At 35.0% G+C, this 20396-nt stretch overlaps 1 protein-coding gene across 7 annotated transcripts in view; it reads right to left on the bottom strand.

Annotated features, from left to right (window-relative positions):
- Nucleotides 1–2306: 2306 nt before the first annotated feature.
- Nucleotides 2307–20396, bottom strand: part of SENP2 (SUMO specific peptidase 2) — a 37038-nt gene continuing 18948 nt past the window's right edge. For 4 of the 7 annotated variants that reach the window (XM_077117793.1, XM_077117798.1, XM_077117797.1 and 1 more), the window contains 10 exons: nt 20138–20232; nt 19453–19504; nt 18781–18844; nt 16993–17169; nt 14865–15020; nt 13603–13806; nt 12972–13051; nt 10833–10917; nt 5170–5265; nt 2307–3631 (listed from right to left, as the gene is read on the bottom strand). In XM_077117793.1, coding sequence (XP_076973908.1) covers nt 3569–3631; nt 5170–5265; nt 10833–10917; nt 12972–13051; nt 13603–13806; nt 14865–15020; nt 16993–17169; nt 18781–18844; nt 19453–19504; nt 20138–20232 — 1072 coding nt within the window. In that variant the 3' untranslated portion in view covers nt 2307–3568. The remainder of the gene's footprint in view (nt 3632–5169; nt 5266–10832; nt 10918–12971; nt 13052–13602; nt 13807–14864; nt 15021–16992; nt 17170–18780; nt 18845–19452; nt 19505–20137; nt 20233–20396) is intronic. The other 3 variants (XR_013158419.1, XM_077117796.1, XM_077117795.1) reach the window with 3 other exon arrangements.

Raw genomic sequence — 20396 nt, 5'->3', positions numbered from 1 at the left:
GATTGAACAATGATATAGCTTTCACAGTGAGACTCTGTGATTGTGAAAACCTTATGTCTGATGCTCCTTTTAGCTACTATATCAACAGAAGAGTAGAACATATGGAATAAAAATAAATAATAGGGGGAACAAATGTTAAAATAAATTTAGTTTGAAATGCTAGTGATAAATGAAAGCGAGGGGTAAGGGGTATGGTACGTATAATCTTTTTTTTTGTTATCATTTTATTTTTTTCTGTTGTCTTTTTATTTCTTTTTCTAAATCGATGCATATGCAACTATGTGATGATATTAAGAATTACTGATTATATATGTAGAATGGAATGATATGTTACTGTTTTTGTTTGTTGTTAATTTTTTTAATTAATAAATTAAAATAAATAAAAAAATAAATAAATCTTTTTGCCAGCTTAAAGAGGAACAGTTTTTTAAACATCTAAGGATATTGCAAAAAAAAGCAATATCTTAAAAATATCAGTGTTCTTTTACTCAAATAAACCATCTGTCTTCCTCAGAGGTGGGAAGAAAACAAAGGACTTTGATGAAAGCACTCTTTGCATAATAAATATTTAAAAAAAAGACTATAAGATTGAAGAATAAATATTAAATGAAGTTTTTGAGTCCATATATAATCATGCAATATTTGTTTATATTTGTGTATTATACATATAACAGCATAAAATATATTTATGGCTGTGAGATGCCAATTGAAAAAGAAAGGAAGCACTGAACTAAAGAGATGAGTTTATTGGTAAATAGATAAAATCAATGCCTATCCAAATCTCTTCCTTGTAAATATTATGTAAATTAAAAGAAAAAAATTATGAAAGCAATACAGCCAGCTGGATCCCTAACTTAGAAATGAGTCAACTACCAAGTTTCTTTGAATAACTGGTGATTTGAGATTTTTTCAAAGGAACTGTTATAAAGCAATTTTTTTAGGTTCCCAATTAGTTCACAAAACCCAACTCAAACAAGGTAGCTTCATCATAGTGCTGTTACTAGGAACTTAAATTTATTATTTCTTATTTATATACTTGAGTTCAATATATCTCAAAAGACATTTTCCCCTCAACCCCTACCTTGGTCCCAATCAAGAGACACCTCACAAGTCAGGCAAACATCCACAGTAGAGGGAAAAGATCAGAGGTTCTAAAGCCTTAATATGAGGTAGAATATGGGGTTCTCCCGTATGCCCCAAATCTGCCTCTCACCCACCTCCCATCCCAGTTCTGGTACAGGACCAAAGATAAGAAAGATACTCACCAACAGTGTTTGTTTGTTTTTTTTACATTTATCACTGTTTAGGAGAGAATACCTGCTAAAAAAGAAAAATGATTCACTGCACCTTTTTCCAGACACCAGCCCCCACACTGAACTACAATGTAAAAAAAAACTGGCTTTAATGTTGATAATTTGCTACCGATAAAATTAATAGCTATTTTCATCACTACTTTTATCATAAAACTGTTTAAATATAAAAATTCTACTGCCAACAAGTTTCTTTGCATCAAAGGAGACATGCCAGTGCGTAGAGAAGTATGACCTAAAGTATCATATTAAATTCAGGAACTGGAAGTCTCAACTCTTTGCTCTTATCAATTTCATCATGGTCCAGGGAAATTATTAAGAGCTACTGTGAAGAGTACACATTAATTGAAGTCTTAATACAAGTTGAGCTGAAGAAGCCCTTCAAATACTATATTAACTCACAGCATTATTCACTTAGGTAGAACAAAAACTGCCATTCCTAACAGGATTTAGCTAACATGGCATAAGTCTTAATCAAGGTACTAAATTCTCAGGTGAACCTTACTGGTGCCAAGTGAGAACAAGGTTTTTAGGACAATGCTGATCCAGTAAATCTTTGGTCTTTTTTTTTTTGGCTATGCCAGCTGCTACTCACTGGCATAGCTCAGGAGCCCCCAAGAAACCAGGGAAAGGAAAAGGGGCTGTAGGAAGGGTCCTCCATGCAGCCTAAGCTTAAGAGAGAGCACAACCAGCTTACTCTTTAATCATAACTTAATTACATGGTCTCTGGTTAGCTATCAAGTAGGCACAACAGTTTCAATCCACATAAAGGGCCTCAAGTCCTGAATAAAGACGGGCAAATCTCGGGGAGATCCATTTGCCATAGGTACAACTTGGGCCTCTGCAACCAGCAACATAGGCCCTCCAAACAGCAGACATACTGATTTATAGTTAATACATGCCGAATATTTGTAGTTTTACCTCTTGCTTTTTTGTACCAGAACATGTTTGGGAGGTTCAAGTAGGTAAAGAGTCAGAAACCATTTCAGCATATACTTTTCAGGTTCTGCCAGACATCCTTTTATTACATCAGAAAAGCAACACTAGGCACTAGATCTTGTAAAATATGCTCTGAACAACTCTAAACTCTCTGAAATTAAAAATGCATAACCACATCTGTAAGGATTTTAATGAACAAAAAAGTTAAATACAAACTTTCATATGCAAAATAGATAATTGTATAACTGGTAACCTCAGAGCCAAGTATTAAATCTTCATCCACAAATTTCAGTGAGGGATGGAGTGGGGGAATGTCAATCCTAATAAGTACAAAACTTAATTTTGACTTCATATAGAAAAAAAACCTTTTAGAGGAAAAATAGCTTTAACTTGAATAGTATCTGTTGAAACAAACAGCTCAGGCCAGCCCTTACAATTCTGAGGTTTATACTCAATCAGATCTGGATGAAAATGAAGATGTGGGGTTTACAAATCCAGTTTCAAGAGTAAGTCACATAACCTCACTTCCAGAAAGGGAAGTCTCTTTAAGATGGCCTCATGGTACTCTTCTGAAAACACCTGGATAGCCAGAGTTTCTTGGCCACAGTTCCACATTTCCACAGTACCATGCCAAAGCTGTAGTGTCAGGTTTCCTCTGAAAGGCACTCAGAGCCCCATCACACAAGCATTTCTCTTGGCATTTTCAAGCCTCAGAAAGAAAAAAAAAAAAAAAGACCTCCAGCTTCAAGTTGGCAGTTGCAGCTCCAGCGTTAGTTAGAGAAGTTAATGAACATCTCCTTTCTCCTATCACTGATCACCTTCTAGATCTTCAGCAGGGAGTGGCAGCTTGATTAACATTCCTTTCAGAAATAAATAGTTCAAACAAGTAATTTAGAGTTTCTGTAAAAGACCAGGGGGAAATGGCCACTGCCCATTTATGTTTGCAAACGAGTAAGTAAATGAATACATATGAACAAACACATAGAGAAATCAATTCATAGAATAAATCCTGAATTTCCCACATTCATAGGGAAAACAATTTAAAAAACAAACAAACAAGTATAACTAGCATTTGTTCTTATGTGGGTTGAACAGTCCAGGGCTCTGAGCAGGCACAGCCCTTACAAACAGGGTTGCAAGCACCCCTCTGCACACCAAGTCAGGACTGGGGTGCAGTCAGAGGCCTTCATGCACATTTGACAGCTCAGTACCTGAAAGAGAACAGAGGTGATGCAGGGACTTTTTAACCCACAATGCATGAGGTATATGAACTGTCCGTGAAAGAACCACCAGCAGCTAAGGGAACAGGCAGGGCATTCTCACAGCAACTGCTGATGAAGGATTTCCCACACCATCTTCTTCCGGAAGAGAGGCATCTGGTGCTGCAAAGAACCCCACAAATAACATGCATCACACAGTAACATGAACACTGTCAGAACCTTTAGGTATAATGATGTAAATAAAGTAGGATATGTATTATTTATGGAATAAATAATTTTCTTGACTTTTTCTTTTTTTGCTCATGGCACCTACTTACAAAGCCATGAAAAAAGGAGGTGTATAATTTTATAATTACATTGTATGTATTGAGCTTTTTACATGCTAAGGAAAATAAAGGCAGAATGTGGAATTATTCAATGTAGTACAATGACAGCTTCATAATAAATATATTTACCAAAAATGGAACTACCCATGTAATGGAACAATATGTAACTTTTCCCCTTCTAAGGTTTTCAAAACATTCTAAAATAATCATATTCTGCTTCTTTTTTTCTTTTTTCACATGGGCAGGCACCAGGAATTGAACCTGGGTCTCTGGCATGGCAGGTGAGAACTCTGCCACTGAGCCACAGTGGCCTGCCCCATATTCTGCTTTTATATATAAAAAACACGAACTTCATTTAAAGGAAAAAAAAAACCAATTACATCCACAAACTTCCTTCTGCTTTACCACATGTATATTATCAATTCTATTCAAACAGCAACTTCTCCCCTTGAAATCTCATTTCATTTGGTTCCAAGAACAATCAATCACTTGCTATATAGTAGCATCAAAGAATAAGATGTTTTACATAAAACATTATACATACTGTTTTAATTGACAATCACTATACATGCCAATTCTCAAACGAGCAATACAACTCCAAAGTTTCCTGTAATTCAAATAGTCCTCTTTTTGATGAATCAATTCCACATCCTTGAGATACTCCTGGTGTAGCCTTGTGAATAGCTGGATGTACCACTTTACTATAAACTAGTAACTTCCTATGTGGGGGGACTAAAAAGTCCTAACACATGGACATTCTTCAACTGTTTTAAATAGCTCAGAATATCTACTAAAAAATCGTACACTTATTCTTGGTAAGATTGCTGACATTAACCAATAATAACAAATATATTTTCTTTTTACTTTAGACTAGAATTGAGTGACTTCAGCATGGGAACCCTAATTATTTCATGGTGCTCAAAAACTTGGAATAGAGTTATTAGCCTACAACTAAAAAAACACAACATTTTATTTGGTAGACAAAACATATGAAAATATGAAGTCTACTGAAGAAAAATTATTTTTTAAGGGGAGTTGTCTTTGATGTTTAAAAAAAGTTAAGAATCCTCTGTTATAAATAAAAATGCTCAGGAATTCTTAAGATATTTGAATTCCCCCCTCAAATGCAGAGCCAAAAATAACCAAAACAGAAAGGAAGAGCAGCATTCATTGTTACATCTTAGAACTATGGCTAAATCCTGACTAGGCCTGATTTTTTTCTTTGCTATTACAATTCAGATATGCCTCCTTCTTTGGATAAAAATATCAGTAATACACAGCAACCTGTGAACACTAGGTGGAGTATAGATATGAATTGTTCCACTAGTCACCAAAGACAATGATAAATCTGAGAGCAGATGTATCTTCACTCACCTGAGTAAATGTAATAGGTTTGTCCCTAGAGATATAATCTGCATATTTACAAGTAAACATTCCACAATCACTCCCATTCAACTGTTGAGGAATCTCCTAAAATAAAAAAAGAAAAAAAGAAAAAAGAAAAGTTAATTAAATATAAAGTTCCTTTGGATTAACAATACTACAAAAGTAAATGTTAAATCTGGTATTACATAAACATACAGCTATAAAATTAGTCTTAGTTATGTGGTATAAAAACCCTAACTATTCTTCCTGTAAGTGGCCTGATATTCTCTGAAAATGGTTTGTTATTCACTTGACCCAGAAAACCCTACAAAATCATGCAAATCAAGAGGCTCAAATCTTCATGTTCACTTTAGGAACACCTGAGAAGCTGGCTCAGGCCATCAAGGGTATGCATATTTGAAAAGCCACCAATGTCACTTTATAGAAGCAATGCATGTCATTCCATTATTACAATGGTGGTGTTGGCAGGTGTGCCCAGGCCATGCAGTGGGGCTAGTGGCCCAAAAAGAGTGAATTCTTGTTGCACATGCTTAAAAATGCAGAGACTAATGCTGAGCTTAAGGATTTAGATGTAGATTCTCTGGTCATCGAGCACATCCAGGTGAACAAAGCCCCTAAGATGTGCTGTGGGACTTAGAGAGCTCATAGTCGATCAATCCATACATGAGCTCCCCTTGCCACACTGAGATAATCCTTACTGAGTAAGAACAAATTGTTCCTAAACCAGAAGAGGAGGTTGCACAGAAGAAAAAAGATATCCCAGAAGAAACTGATGAAATAAAAACTTAAGGCTCAAGAATAAATTCTTCTTAAAATAAATGCAAATTAAAGTTAAAGCCAAATGTGGGTTGTCTTATTAAATATGTTAAACATTTACCGTCATTCTCTTGCTTCATAAACATGGTAGTTTCAATCTCCAAAAAAAAAGAGCCCTAATTATTACATGGAATATGCGACTCCAAAGAAAATATTTTTCAGAAGAAAAGAGAAAAATGCAAAGTAAGAATTCCAACTCTCAGTTCTAATACAAAGAAACCAAATTGAAAGATTTTATTATCAGGAATACTAGTCAGAACTCTTTCATAAGCATTAATAAATTTTGAAAATATGGCTCGATCAGAAATATACTTAAAATGAATCAATCTACTTCAATATCGCAGAATTTAATTCTCTGCCATCGACAAAAAATAAGACTACTGTTTTGGAAACCCACAGATTCAAGCAGGAGAAAGAAAGAAACCTCTTCATAAGCTCTAAACAATTAGGATCTTGCCTTGATTGCTCAGGTATGTCCTGAGACTAAAACACAACTTGCTGTCAATAGCACCAGGAGCATCATAAGCCAAAGGTGGTGGATCCCAAACCCACATTAGCTCAGCTCACGTGTTTCCCAGCCCAGTGCAGTGCTAATTTTGGTCAGCTAATTTTGGTAACTTTACACACTCTGGCTGGGTCAATCAGAAGAGCATGAAATATTAAGAGTATGAAAAAGGCTGATTCACAGCTAGAAAACATACTAGATGACAACAGCCCAATTTTTTCTTTTTTCACAAGGGCAGGCACCGAGAAGCGAACTCAGGTGTCTGGCTTGGAAGGCAAGAAATCTGCTGCTGAGTCACCATCGCACTGCCCAACAGCTCAATTTTTATTCAAAGAATTACAGATTATTTTTAAAAAAAAGAAGATTACTGGAACATACACACCACCCATACATATGCCAGGGTTGGGGATTGAATCATATCTTCCATTAACATGTTTAGAGCCCAATTTCTGATCCAGAAGCTATGAACCCATTTGTAAACAGGATCTTTGAAGATGTTAAGATGTGTGCAAACTGAATGAATGTGGGCCTTAATCCAATTTGGGTGAAAACTTTATAAGCAAGGAAACTGGACAGAGAGATGCTACGCAGAACAGTAAGAAGCTGGAAGTCAATGGAACCTGGAAGAGATAGAAAACGCTGCCATGTGATAGAAAAGCCAGGAAATCCCAAAGATTCTCCACTAGCCAGAAGATACCAACCCAGAAGGAAGCAAGCCTTCTAGCCTCTGAAACCATGAACAAATAAATTCCTGTTGTTAAGCCAATCCATTGTGTGGTATTCAGCAGAAGGAAATTAACGTAATTTTTGTGGGGTGCTGCTATTGCAAATGCCTAAAAATGTGTGAATGGTTTTGGAATTGGGTAGTGGGTAGAGGCTGGAAGAACTGTGAACTGCTAGAAGCGCAGACCACTTTGAAGAAACTGTTGATAAAAATAGGAACATTAAAGGTACTTTCAATTAGGCCTTTGAAGGAAATAATAAATGTGCTGTTAGAAACTGGAAGGTGATCTTTGTTACAAAGTGGTAGAGAACTTGTAAAATTGTGTTCTGATGTTGGGTTGAAAGTGGAACTTAAAAGCAATGAATTTGGATATTCAGCTGAGGAATTTTCCAAGCTAAGCGTAAAAGGCGCAACCTAGTTTCTCCTTGCAGTTTATAGTAAAATGTGAGAGGAGAGAACTCTTAAGCACAAAGAAACCAGAAAATACTGGTTTGGGAAATTCTGAGCCTATCCAAACAGTGTTCTTTGATACTAGGGCCAGAAGTGGCTCAATCATGGACCTCCTAGAGCTGTTGGGACATGAGTCCCTACATGTCAGGCCCAGAGGACAAAGCATCAAACCACAGACAACTGTCAGACCTTGAAATCTAATATACCTTGCCCTACTGGGTTTCAGACCTGTTTGGGATTATTAATTTCTCCCTTCTGGAATGGGAATGTCTGTCTATGACACCACATATTTTAGAAACAGATAATTTGTTTTCTGGGTTTCACAGGCCCATAGGCAGGGGATTGTGCCCCAGGTCTGACTACACTCATAACAGATTTTGATGAGTTTGTACTTAGCATTGTTAAAGAATGAAATGACTTTAGGCTTTTGTGATGTTGTGATGTATTTTATATGTGGGAAGAACATGTCTTTTTGGAGCTCAGAAGACAGACTGTTAGAGATAATCATGACCCCTACAAAAGGCATGTTTGTGCCCCAATTCTAGCCCTCTAGGTGTGAACTATTTGTAAATAGGGCCTGTGAAGATATTATGAATTAAGTGTGCTCAAACTGAAAGAGGATGGGCCTTAATTCAAAATGGTGGAAGTCCTATAAGCAAAGGAAACTGGATACAAAAAACCATGGGGAGCAGCCAGAAACTAGAAATCAGTGGAACCCAAAAGATGCTGCCAAGTCCCCTTCAAGAAATGCTGAGAAAGGGGGAAAATTCAACTTCCCCAAGTTGAATTCTTGATATTCTCACAAGCAGTGGGGACAACCAAAGCTATAGGCTGAGCCCCTAATCTTGGGGTTTGTTCATATGAAGCTTAACCCCACAAAGGATAGGTCAAGTCTACTTAAACTTAGGCCTAAGAGTAACCCTCCAGAGAACCTCTTTTGTTGCTCAGATGTGGCCTCTCTTTCCAGCCAACAAAACAAGCAAACTCACCACCCTCCTCCCTCCGTCTATGTGGGACATGACTCCCAGGGGTGTGGACCTTCCTGGCAACGTGGGACAGAAATCCTAGAATGAACTGAGACTCAGCATCAAGGGATGGAGAAAACCTTTTCGACCAAAAGGGGAAAGAGTGAAATGAGACAAAATAAAGTGTCATTGGCTGAGAGATTTCAAACAGAGTCGAGAAATTATCCTGGAGGTTATTACACATTAAATAGATATCACCTTGTTATTCAAGATGTAATGGAGAGGCTGGAGGGAACTGCCTGAAAATGTAGAGTTGTGTTCCAGTAGCCATGTTTTTTGAAGATGATTATATAATGATATAGCTTTCACAATGTGACTGTGTGATTGTGAAAACCTTGTGTCTGATGCTCCTTTTATCTACTTTGTCAACAGATGAGTAGAACACATGGAATAAAAATAAATAGGGGGAGCAAATGTTAAAATAAATTTAGATTGAATTGCTAGTGATCAATGAAAGGGAGGAGTTAGGGGTACGGTATATATGAATTTTTTTCTGTTTTATTTTTATTTCTTTTTCTCAATAGATGAAAATGTTCCATGAAAAAAAAATTAGGTCTAAGAGTCACCCCCAAGAGAATCTCTTGTTGCTCAGATGTGGCCTCTCTTTCCACCCAACACAACAAGCAAACTTACCACCCTCCCCTGTCTACGTGGGACATGATTCCCAGGGATGTGGATCTTCCTGGCAACATGGGACAGAAATCCTAGAATGAACTGAGACTCAGCATCAAGGGATTGAGAAAACCTTCTCGACCAAAAGGGGGAAGAGTAAATGAGACAAAATAAAGTGTCAATGGCTGAGAGATTTCAAACAGAGTTGAGAGGTTATCCTGGAGGTTATTACACATTAAATAGATATCACCTTGTTATTCAAGATGTAATGGAGAGGCTGGAGGGAACTGCCTGAAAATGTGGAGCTGTGTTCCAGTAGCCATGTTCTTGAAGATGACTGTATAACGACAGAGCTTTCACAGTGTGACTGTGTGATTGTGAAAACCTTGTGTCTGATGCTTATCAACAGATAAGTAAAACATAACGGAATAAAAATAAATAATAGGGAGAACAAATGTTAAAAGAAAGGGAGGGGTAAAGGGTACAGTATGTAGAACTTTTTTCTGTTTTATTCTTATTTCTTTTCCTGAATAGATGCAAATATTTCAAGAAATGATCATGATGATGAATATGTAACTATGTGATGATATTGTGAACTACTGATTATATATGTAGAACAGAATGATCAAAAGTTAAGAATGTTTGGTGCTTTTTGGTATTTAAAAAAAAAAGATGCTGCCACACTTGTTGACATAGGACAGAAAAACAAGGAAGCCCAAATATTGCCTGCCAGCCAGAAGAAACCAACCCCAGGACAAAGTTTCAGGAGTTCCTAATACCTGAAACTGTGAGCCAATAAATTCCTGTTGTTAAGCCAACCCACTGTATGGTACTTGTTTTAGCAGCTAGGAAACTAATATAGATAGGTAGCGCACAGTTCTTCATTATTGCATTTCCCATGCCAGAATATAGTAGTGTTTCTAATAGACTCTTCTCATAGCTATATGTCCTCCTCAGAAAATTTCAAAATTGAATCTTTTAATTATTTAACTTAAAAATGAAAATGCTGTTTGGATAAATATAGTTATACTATTATATAGATTAGGGCAAAACTTAATTCACGCAGCTGACTTTAAAGGGATTCAAAGATAGATGCATTTTCAAATCTTATCTGGCAAGATAGAAAGCACATTCACAAATGAACCATTGGCATAGGACTCTTAAGACCTAAATTAAAAAAATTCCAAATAAATTTTAGACAAGAACTTTGAACTTTTATTAGAGTCAATCAAGAAAAGTGACTTGAATCTACTGGGGACCTTTTTTTTTTAAAATTTTATGAGATAGGTGTTAGCAGATAGTTAACATTACATAAGAAGATAAAGACTAAGAAGCAACATCATGGTTAAATTGACTGCTAAAGATTTAGAAGTAGGCTGTTCTTATGATGTATAGTTTAGGAGAATGCATGCCAAAAGCGGCATGTGAGTGAGGGGATGAAGGAAGTCAAGTCTGAATAACGTGACAGTCAGTAAATCCAATAAAGAATTTCAAATATAGTCAGTTGACCTTCACTTACATGTGGCTTCATGCTGTAGTGGGTCCACTCTAAAAGATTCAGATCTATATTTCTTTTGGTCTTACTTTCATCTTGTAAATACTGACTAAAAAAATGATAAAGAAGGAATATATCAATAAATCCCCATGAAGACTTATAAATGATAATATAAGATGTTGTAAGGCTTAACAGATATGCCTGCCTCAAATCTATCTCCGTTAGCTTTTTAAAAATATGATTGCCTTTTTGGTTTTTTAATTTAATTTTGCAGTTGTTTCAGCTTAAAAAATTGTATATGCTTGTTTCAAAGCATCAAAATATAAAATAAAAAGACCCCTCTAATAACCACTCCAGAAGTAATTACTCATAAAAGTTTGTTGTGCACTCTTCTAGTTCTCCACTGTACCCCCATACACACAATAGAAAAATATTTTATTTTAAAAAATGAGCTCATTCTTTATTCTTCATTTTGCAACCTGCTTCTTCTCACTTAAAAATAGATATGAAACAAGACAACTGACCTTGGGTCTTTTAAAAAAAAGCCGCTGCCATGAAAAACAAAAAAAGACAGAAAGACTGTTCTAAATTAAAGGAGAATAAGAGAGATTAAATGCAATGTGTGAACCTTGAGTAATTCCTGGATTAGAATAAAAACAACAAAAGGTATTTGGGAACTGAGAAAACTGAAATATGGATTGTAAAGTATATAATATTATTGAAAATCAATTTTCTTAAAGGTGATAACACCACTGTGGTTATGAAGGAGAATGTCTCTATTCTTAGGAGATATATATATTCTGATGTACTAAGAGTGATTGATTTTATCCAAATCTCTAAAAGGTTATCAAATTTAACAACCCAAGCATCTGAGCTCTCCTCCTAACCTGCATGTAAGATAGGAGAGTTTTAGACTAGAGCATGTACTCTCAGTTGGGATAACACTGCCCCCAAGGGGGTAAAAAAAGGCTCCTGGGGGATCCAGAAACCTGGATAACCTGGATAACCAACGGTTTGTAGTCCTTCAAAACTCAACCCCACCCAATAAATCTTATTCCTTATTATTTAATTACTCTTGCTAGGAGAAATTTAATTCAATTTAATTTTCTTCTTGGGGGTTAATATAAAAAAGGTTGAGAAACTCTGGACTACAGGTATCAGGAAAGGGGGTGGGCCTCAGATACAGAAGTTAAACTTTTCATACTTAAAAAGTAAAGAAAAAAATATGATTATTGTGAAAGTTTAATCTTTTTAAAAAATCCTGTTAAAAGCAGCATACAAAATTGTACTGTATGGTCCCAATGAGAATATTGCCATGCATGTGATGATGTGTGCACATTTTATACACATCTTTCTTACACAGAAAAGAGTAGAAGAAAATAACCACTTTATCAACAATTTGGAGCATCGAGAGTTTAAAATATCTTCTCTGTACTTTTTATTCAAAGCAATTATCCATAAATAAAACAATGTTGGGGGGAAGGAAAGAGAGTTGAACTAATTTTTGGAAATAATTATTCTTCACAAGATTCATTTAAGAAGTTTACTTATTCCTACTAAAGTTAAAAACAGGAATCTGCTTCTGCTTCCTGTGAGTGGAAGAGGTTCAAAATCGACTCTATTGCTTCCTTACTAACAAATTCATGTCACCACTTCACAGGACTAGTAAGTGGTTATGCTTACAGGTTTCTGGAAATTACTATTGTAAATACTTGTCTAAAAACTATACACTTTAATTCAAAAATTACCCCTGGGTTCTATGAGATAGACCCAACCAGCATGGAAAGCACAGAGACATAAATGGGCTTAAGAATTTAGAGGCATAATACTCCCCAGATAACAAGTTCTTTAGAATTTTCAGAATGATGTTATCAATTTCAAAGAAATCTAATTCAAATCAAAGAATTTTACATTTTACATTATAATATCTGACAAACTCACTTTCAATAAAGCCACCAAACAAGACTTCTCAGTTGAGATAAGGAATTAGGTTAATTTTAGACATTAAGATGGATTCAAGTTGAATCATCAATGACTGGAAAAACAGCCTTAACTATATATAATAGGCTACCATTCACGAAACTTTCCTAAGATTAGACAGAAGAAAGATCCCCTAACAAGGACATAATGTGGCAACAGTGAAGTTTTTCAGGATTTACTTACAGAAGAATCTCACAGATTCTGTGGCCCTTTTGTCCCATAGAGTCCAGATATTTAAGACACTTTTTTCTTAGGTCTATCACCTATAATAGAAAAGTACAACATCCAGAAACTTTTTTAACTATAATAGTAGTTAAAATTTCATTTCTCAAATGAAAAGTGCCTTTAAAAGATATCAATATATATATCAACATAATAGATTTCTGAGATACATTTTTAATTTTCAACAAACATCACAGATGATAAGAGTTTTTTACTTGTATAAAATTGTATATTTCTATCCCTAGAGAAAGGCCTGGAAACTTATTCACCAAAATATCAATGCTCCTCTCAAAGTGATGGGATTTTTTTTTCCTTCTCCTTTGTAACTTTACTTTTCTACAATAAACTGTACCATCTTGTAAACAAAACTAGATAGATAATCTATGTTTGTACTAAAACTCTTTTCTGCTAAGAATGAAAGCTGCTCAAGCACAGGGATTATATTTTCCAGGTTTCTAAGTTATTCAAGTAAGAAGGGACTCTTCAGAACGTGTTTTTAACAAATACTTTTGGCCTGCTACAAAAGAGTACCCATCATTATTTAGGAAAATAGTTTGTATCCAAATTTCAACAATTAATTCTCTCAACTCACCACCAGGCTCCAATGTACCTTCCGATGAATAGGCACCAGAATAAGCTCCTGTTCAAAGATATTTACCCCTTTGGTCCATCTTTTCACTGCTTGGTAACCTCCAGACCTTAATTTAGGATAGAAGAAAGTACTAAATGCATGAAGTGCTGGATAGCCTTGCTTTTTATTTCTTTCCACCAGTAGATTCATGTAAAAATTAATGACCTGTATAGAGAAAGAAAGTAGATGAGAGGTTATCAGGGGCTGGGAAAAAGGAAGAAAAGGGAGTTATTGCTTAAATGGAACAGTTTGGGGTGATAAAAAAAAAGTTTTAGAAATGGATCGGTTAAAAAAAAAGATGAAGAAATGGAAAGGTAAGAAAGAAATGGATAAAAGAACTGTGTACGATAGAAGATGGGGACTAAAAAGAACAATCAGTAAAAGTGGGAGGGTTAAGAAGAAATAAAACATACTTTTTGAGTAAACACTTAAAGTCAAGAGGGGGGGTTCCAAGCAGAAAGTGTGTGCAATACAAAAAAAGTATATGTAACTTATCATGCAGAAAAATATGCATAATATTAACTAGAAGGAAATATACCAAAACCTTAATATTTTATTTTTGAGTGCTGTTATTTTTGAATGATGATATTTTTTACTTCTACTGTATTTTCCAAATTTTCTGTAATAAACATATTACTTTACAATGTAAAACAAAAGGTGTTAGCATTTATAGGTTTATACTCATGGGGAAAGGCAAAGGGAAAAACTACATGGACTAAGCTGTTGGGGAAAGGACCATTTGGAAAAAACATAAGCACTAAGATAGCTAGTTAGTCTTTACTAAATATGTAAGGACAGAATATGACAAATTAGGCATATTTGTGCAATTATTCAAATGAAATAAAGACAAGGAGAGATCTGTACATACAGTGATCAACATCTTCCTTTGTTATTAAAAAAGTAAAATGGCTCCTATAGGAATTCGTCTAAAAGAAAGTATCATTTGCTGCTTCTTTCCATTCATCAGCTACATCCAGGGTTTATAAAAATTTTACTGAAAACTAGTAAATAAAGTGGTGGATGAAAGCAAGCACAGATGCAGAGGGAAAATATTATAAGGAAAGTCAGCAATCAGAATTAAACATCTTTTTTGGGTTTAAGATGTTTTTTGTTGTAAATAAAACTAAAAGTTGCTTTACCCTTGTAACTGGGTAAAGGTCCCTTTGTTTATGGATAGTAGATGGTTAAATATCATGAGTGAGGGTGAGAAAAAGACAACTTACTTCGTCATTGAGCCAGTGATAATTCTTCAAGGTCTGGATATCGCTGCGAGTGATTCGCAATTTGAAAGCACTACTTAGGATCTCATCCTGTGGGCCATGGCCTAGGGCATTACTGATTTCTTTTTCCATGTCCTGAATTACAAAATCCAGAGGTTGCTATTTTAATATAATAGAACCATATCAGAAACTGAAAGCCTGAGACTGAAAAAACCTTTTCGATGGACTCTTTTGAAGAATATACTATAAAAGACCTACTACATTGAAGTATAAAAATATTTAAACTTGGATTACAAAGCAGTCTTACCACTGGTTAATTTAAAAATGTAGTTTTAACTATTAGCTTCTGGATACAATATTTAGTAATAGTATTTACATTTAAGTAAATTCTCAATAATCTGTTACCATATATGAGCACAGTGCCAAACATGGTACTAGATACTTTAAGTATATAATTAATCCTTAAATGTGGGGAAGGTAGTATCACTATTTTATAGATAAGAAAATTGAAGCTCAGAAAATTTAGGTTACAAGCTCCAAGTCATGTAATTATCAAAAGGCAGAGCCAAGATTTGAACCCAGGTGCATCTAACCTCCCAGCCTTTGCTCCTTTTACATGCCTACCAAATTCAGCTCTGCTCCTCCTAAACCCAACTTTTATTTAAATGCACCATAATAATAAATTTAGGACATAAATATTTTTATTGTGATATCTTTACGTACCATACAATCCATCCAAAGTATACAATCAATGGCTCACAATATCATCACATAGTTGTGCATTCATCACCATGATCATTTTTAGAACATTTCTATCACTCCAGAAAAAGAAAAAAGAAAAAAACCCATACATCCAATACCCCTTACCCCTCCCTCTAACTGACCTCTAGTATTGCAATCTACCAATTTTTTTTTACCCCTTATGCTTCCCCCTCCTATTATTTATTTATTTTTGTCTTTTTTTTTTTTTACTTTTTTAATTGTTTAATATAACATATATACAAAGCAAAGAAATAAAGAAGCAATAATTTCCAAAGCACTTTTCAACAAGTAGTTACAGGATAGATCCCAGAGTTTGTCATGGGCTACCATACCATCATCTCAGATTGTCCTTATCTTTTTATTCATCTGCTCATACCCTAGATAAAGCAAGCAACAGCCACAAGGTTTTCACGATGACACAGTCACATTAAAAAAGCTATACAGTTATACAATCATCTTCAAGAATCAAGGCTACTGAAATACAGTTTAACAGTTTCAGGTACTTCCCTCTAGATGCTCCAATGCCCCATAATCTAAAAAGGGATATTTTTATAATGCATAAGAATAACCTCCAGGGTAACCTTTCGACTCTGTCTGAAATCTCTCAGCCACTGAAACTTTATTTTGTCTCATCTCTCTTTCCCTTTTTGGTCAAGAAGGCTTTCTCAATCCCATGATGCTGGGTCTCAGCTCATCCCCGAGAGCCATGTCCCATGTTGCCAGGGACATGGGAATCACATACCATGTGGCGGGAGAGGGCAATAAGTTCACCTGCCAACTTCCTGCCATGGTTTTGCTGTTTTATGGATCTCTCTTTCCACCTGCATGGTTAACATATAGCAAGTGCGCATGAGAAATTCTCTGAATAGACTAACTACCACCTACCAAGACAGCAGTAGAGGAGGAGCCAAGATGTGGGTTTACCTTTAAATGAGAATTTTTAACTGTCATCATTTCTTTGTGTTATCTATAAGTTTTACTATTTTCAAACGGAATAATCAATGGAAGGGACATTTTAGTAAACCACAAAACTTAAAAAAATTTGTCATGAACTGATTTCTCATGCCAAACCCATACTATGTAACACAACATATTTTAAAGTCAGAAAAAATATCTACAAAGAAGCCATTATATCCAAGATAATTAAAAATTCTGTCTACTCAGATATGCTGAACATTCATCTGGTCCCTTAGGCCACCTTCACAGATTCAAGTGATTGAATATACCTTGGGTTTGATTTTTTTCAAACATTCTTCCCTAATACTTCAGCCTGAAGAAAGCCCTCTAAATGAACCATTCATTCAAGTCAAGAATAATGAAAGTTATTTAAAAACATGCCTCTTACTCTTACCAACATAAGAGATAATACCTCTGTAAGTTCAAGAAGATCATCCATCCTTCTATCCCTCTCTTTGCCTGGACAATTTTTTTCTTTTGTCTCAAGTATTGACAATTTCCTCCTGAGTAAGCCATTGCTTCCACTGCCCAGGCGAAGTCGGGCTGACACTTCTTCAGATAGGTCAGGCTCCAGTTGGTGTCCTCTCCTCTGATCAAAAAAGTTTCTATATTCTATTGGCATGTTTAATACTTGCATACGTAAATATAAATTATATATGTAAAATCTTGAAAGAAAATTAGTACATCCCCCAAATGAGTATAAGTAGATTTTGTGCCTGTCCCTGCTTAGGTAAACAAAAAGGAGTTCAAGGCCTAAAACTCAAAGGACACCTAAATTATAAAACCAGAGACAGAATACTCATCACTTTCCCTGAAGATGGCAAGAAAAGTATTTTCAATTCTCCTATCCCAATCAAGAGACATTTTAAGAACTTTAAAAAAGCAGAAAATACGACCTATAATTCCATCACTCAGAATAAATCACTGCTATGCTTAAATCAAGTAAACTTGTTCTATTTCATCTTTTTTAAAATGAATTCTATATTATAGAAAAAAATGCACAAAACATGATATACTACTTAATTAATTTTTGTTAAATGAACACCTACATAATCACCAGTCAGGTCAACAAAGAATTCAGCCAGCACACCAGAAAACCCTGACAAGACCTTTCCCAATCATAATCCTAAGTAAGCTTTAATACCAAATTTAAGTCATCTGGGGGCAAACTATTTTAAAATCAGGAAATGTATTTAGAAATAGCGTTTTGGACTAGAATCATACTAGTCTCAACACACTATACTCTTCACTCTAGCTAACTGCCAGGTACACTGGTTCTAGCAAACCAGCAGCTGTTAGACTTCACCATCATCCCAGACAGTCAAGTCTTCTATGAGGCCCCTTGCCCACGTTCCAAATACTCTGTATTATGTCTGGCTTAGTTTCCCTATTCTCTTGACTTTTGTTCCAAATGTGATAATTAGATGCAAAAAGTTCCACTTTAAATCTTGGAAACGGGGAACATTTGAAAAGGGAAAGTTTTAAGCTTTATGACTTAAGACCATTACTGAAGACTGACTTAGCCTTAAGACTAATTCTAATGAAGAAATCTAGTGGGAGAAGACATATTTGATCAAATTGATACTTTACACAAAGCAATTTCCCTAAACCTTTGTATTTTGATGTGTCTAAAATGTAAAAATACCTAAAACTTCAAGCTTGCATTTAAGTTAGGAATATATTTCTTTCAGGTATAGAGTTTAGCAAATACTCCAATTCCATTATTAAAAATGTTGGTATTGCTATGCAGATCACCGGAACATTTCTTATTTCAGTTCTTATATAGAAAACGTAAAATCCAGTGAGGCATAAGACTGCTAATATTTTCACATAAATCTGAAATCCTGACACTTAAAGTCAGGAACATAAATCTTTCCCTTAACCCCCTCCAAAAAAAATTATCCAAAGGAAGCCATGCGACACAGAGATAAGGGCTGGGATAGAATGAGCTTGTTCTCTCTGACTTTAACTTACAAACCAAGGTGGTTGCTGTATAGAAGTAAAAATCCAGCATTCAGAAGGAAGCAAAAAGTTTTATATCTTAAATGCCTGCTGCTTTTCAAAGAAAACAATGGAATTAGAAATCAAAGTAATCTTTGATCATTTTATCACTGTTCTTATTTTTCATGGGCATCAAAATTTTAACGTAAGTCAGGTGAAAGCATAAAATATATAAAATTTAACTAAGGTTTCTACTTACAGCTTCATTTTCAAGCCTGATTCCAACCGTCTTCTCTGTATCAGAAATTTTCCCCTTTGAACATCTGAGAAAAATTTGAAAGAGATTATATATTTTTGTTTGAAAATTTCAGCCTGGTACATATTAGACTAGTCTTAAAAACAAGAATTAATATTTGTAAGGAAAAACTGTCTTGAATTTGTAAGTTCCTCTAAACCCAGGATTGGTAAATTTTTTCTGAAAAGTTTTATGGGCCTTATGGTCTCTATCACATCTTCTCCATTGTAACATGAAAGCAGCTATAGACAATAATTAACATGGCTGTGTTCCAATAAAATTTTATTTACAAAACAGGCAGATGGGAGAGATCTAGTCCACACATCAGTTTATCAACTCCTGCTCTAAAACGAACTCTTGCCCCAAATCCTAAGGTATGCAGAATTGCCTGAATTGTTCCATACTAGAGATACCAAACACTAGAGATGCCCACCTCAGGCACAGCTGATCTAAGAGGCTTCTCCCAATTTCTAATGTCCAGGAGTAAAGGCATCTGACACCTACGTACCCACACATGCTAATAGTTACTAGAGCTCAGGAGAGTTAAAAATTCCTCAGACATAGCTAATTATAAATACAATTTATAAGACGGAAAATACGTATTGTGAAAAACTTAGAATGAACTAAACCATGTACCTCTTTTCACTTCTCACTGAACACAGAGGTCCCCTTGTTTCAACAATTCTATCTGTGAGGTTGGCAAAAAAAAAAGATTAAATTTTTTCTTTATTAATCAATCATATAGCTAGAATTTCAAATTAGGGAGTTTCCAAAGTATTAAGACATTAGTTTACACTGAAATATTAAAAACAAATTCCAAAGATTCTAGGTACCTGACAAACTAATTTGCCTAAACATGCATAAATTTCTTTGTTCTTTAAATCTTAGTATAAACTGAAAACAGCTCATTTGATAAGCTGTCCTTTAGTGTCATTTAACAGGGAAATATATGGAAATTAAAATAAGGAAATAAAAGGAAAGGAGTTTTAGCTCATGAAATATTTGCTATTACCTAAGAACCTGAAATGATAATTAAGAGGCATTTTAAGAATCTGTCTCATCTTTTTTAGTTGTTAATTTTTTTTTTATCTAAGAAAACAAATAATACACTTAGAACCCCTAACAAGAATCTATTTAATCTTAAAACAGCGTTTTTCCTAAACTGGCACAAGATAATCCCTAGTTAATGCTTTGAGGTTTGACAGTGTTCTAAAGCATGGCACATCATCTTTCACTAATATGTCATTTTTCAACTTCATATGCACATTTTAACATAAACTAAGATCAATATATTAAGAGAGGACTAAATCTGGGAACTCACATTGCTTTGGAACAAATTGAGTTGTTCTGACTCCGCGATTTTGATCTTCCCCCCAGCCTCTGGTCTTTAATGTATCCATATGACTTCTTTGAGAACTTAGAAATGCAAAAAGTGAGGAAGATCAGATACAAAAGGAAAGTCTACCATAAAGATTCACTATCTCTGTTTGGCAAGTTTCTCCAACAGGGGTTTTATCGATTACTTGTAACATCAAACTATATAGAGAGTAAATAACATAGCATGATTTGGGAACAGGATA

Source organism: Tamandua tetradactyla, chromosome 10 (assembly GCF_023851605.1).
Source record: "Tamandua tetradactyla isolate mTamTet1 chromosome 10, mTamTet1.pri, whole genome shotgun sequence".
Taxonomy (NCBI): Eukaryota; Metazoa; Chordata; class Mammalia; order Pilosa; family Myrmecophagidae; genus Tamandua; species Tamandua tetradactyla.
This window is presented reverse-complemented; position numbering and strand designations above follow the sequence as displayed.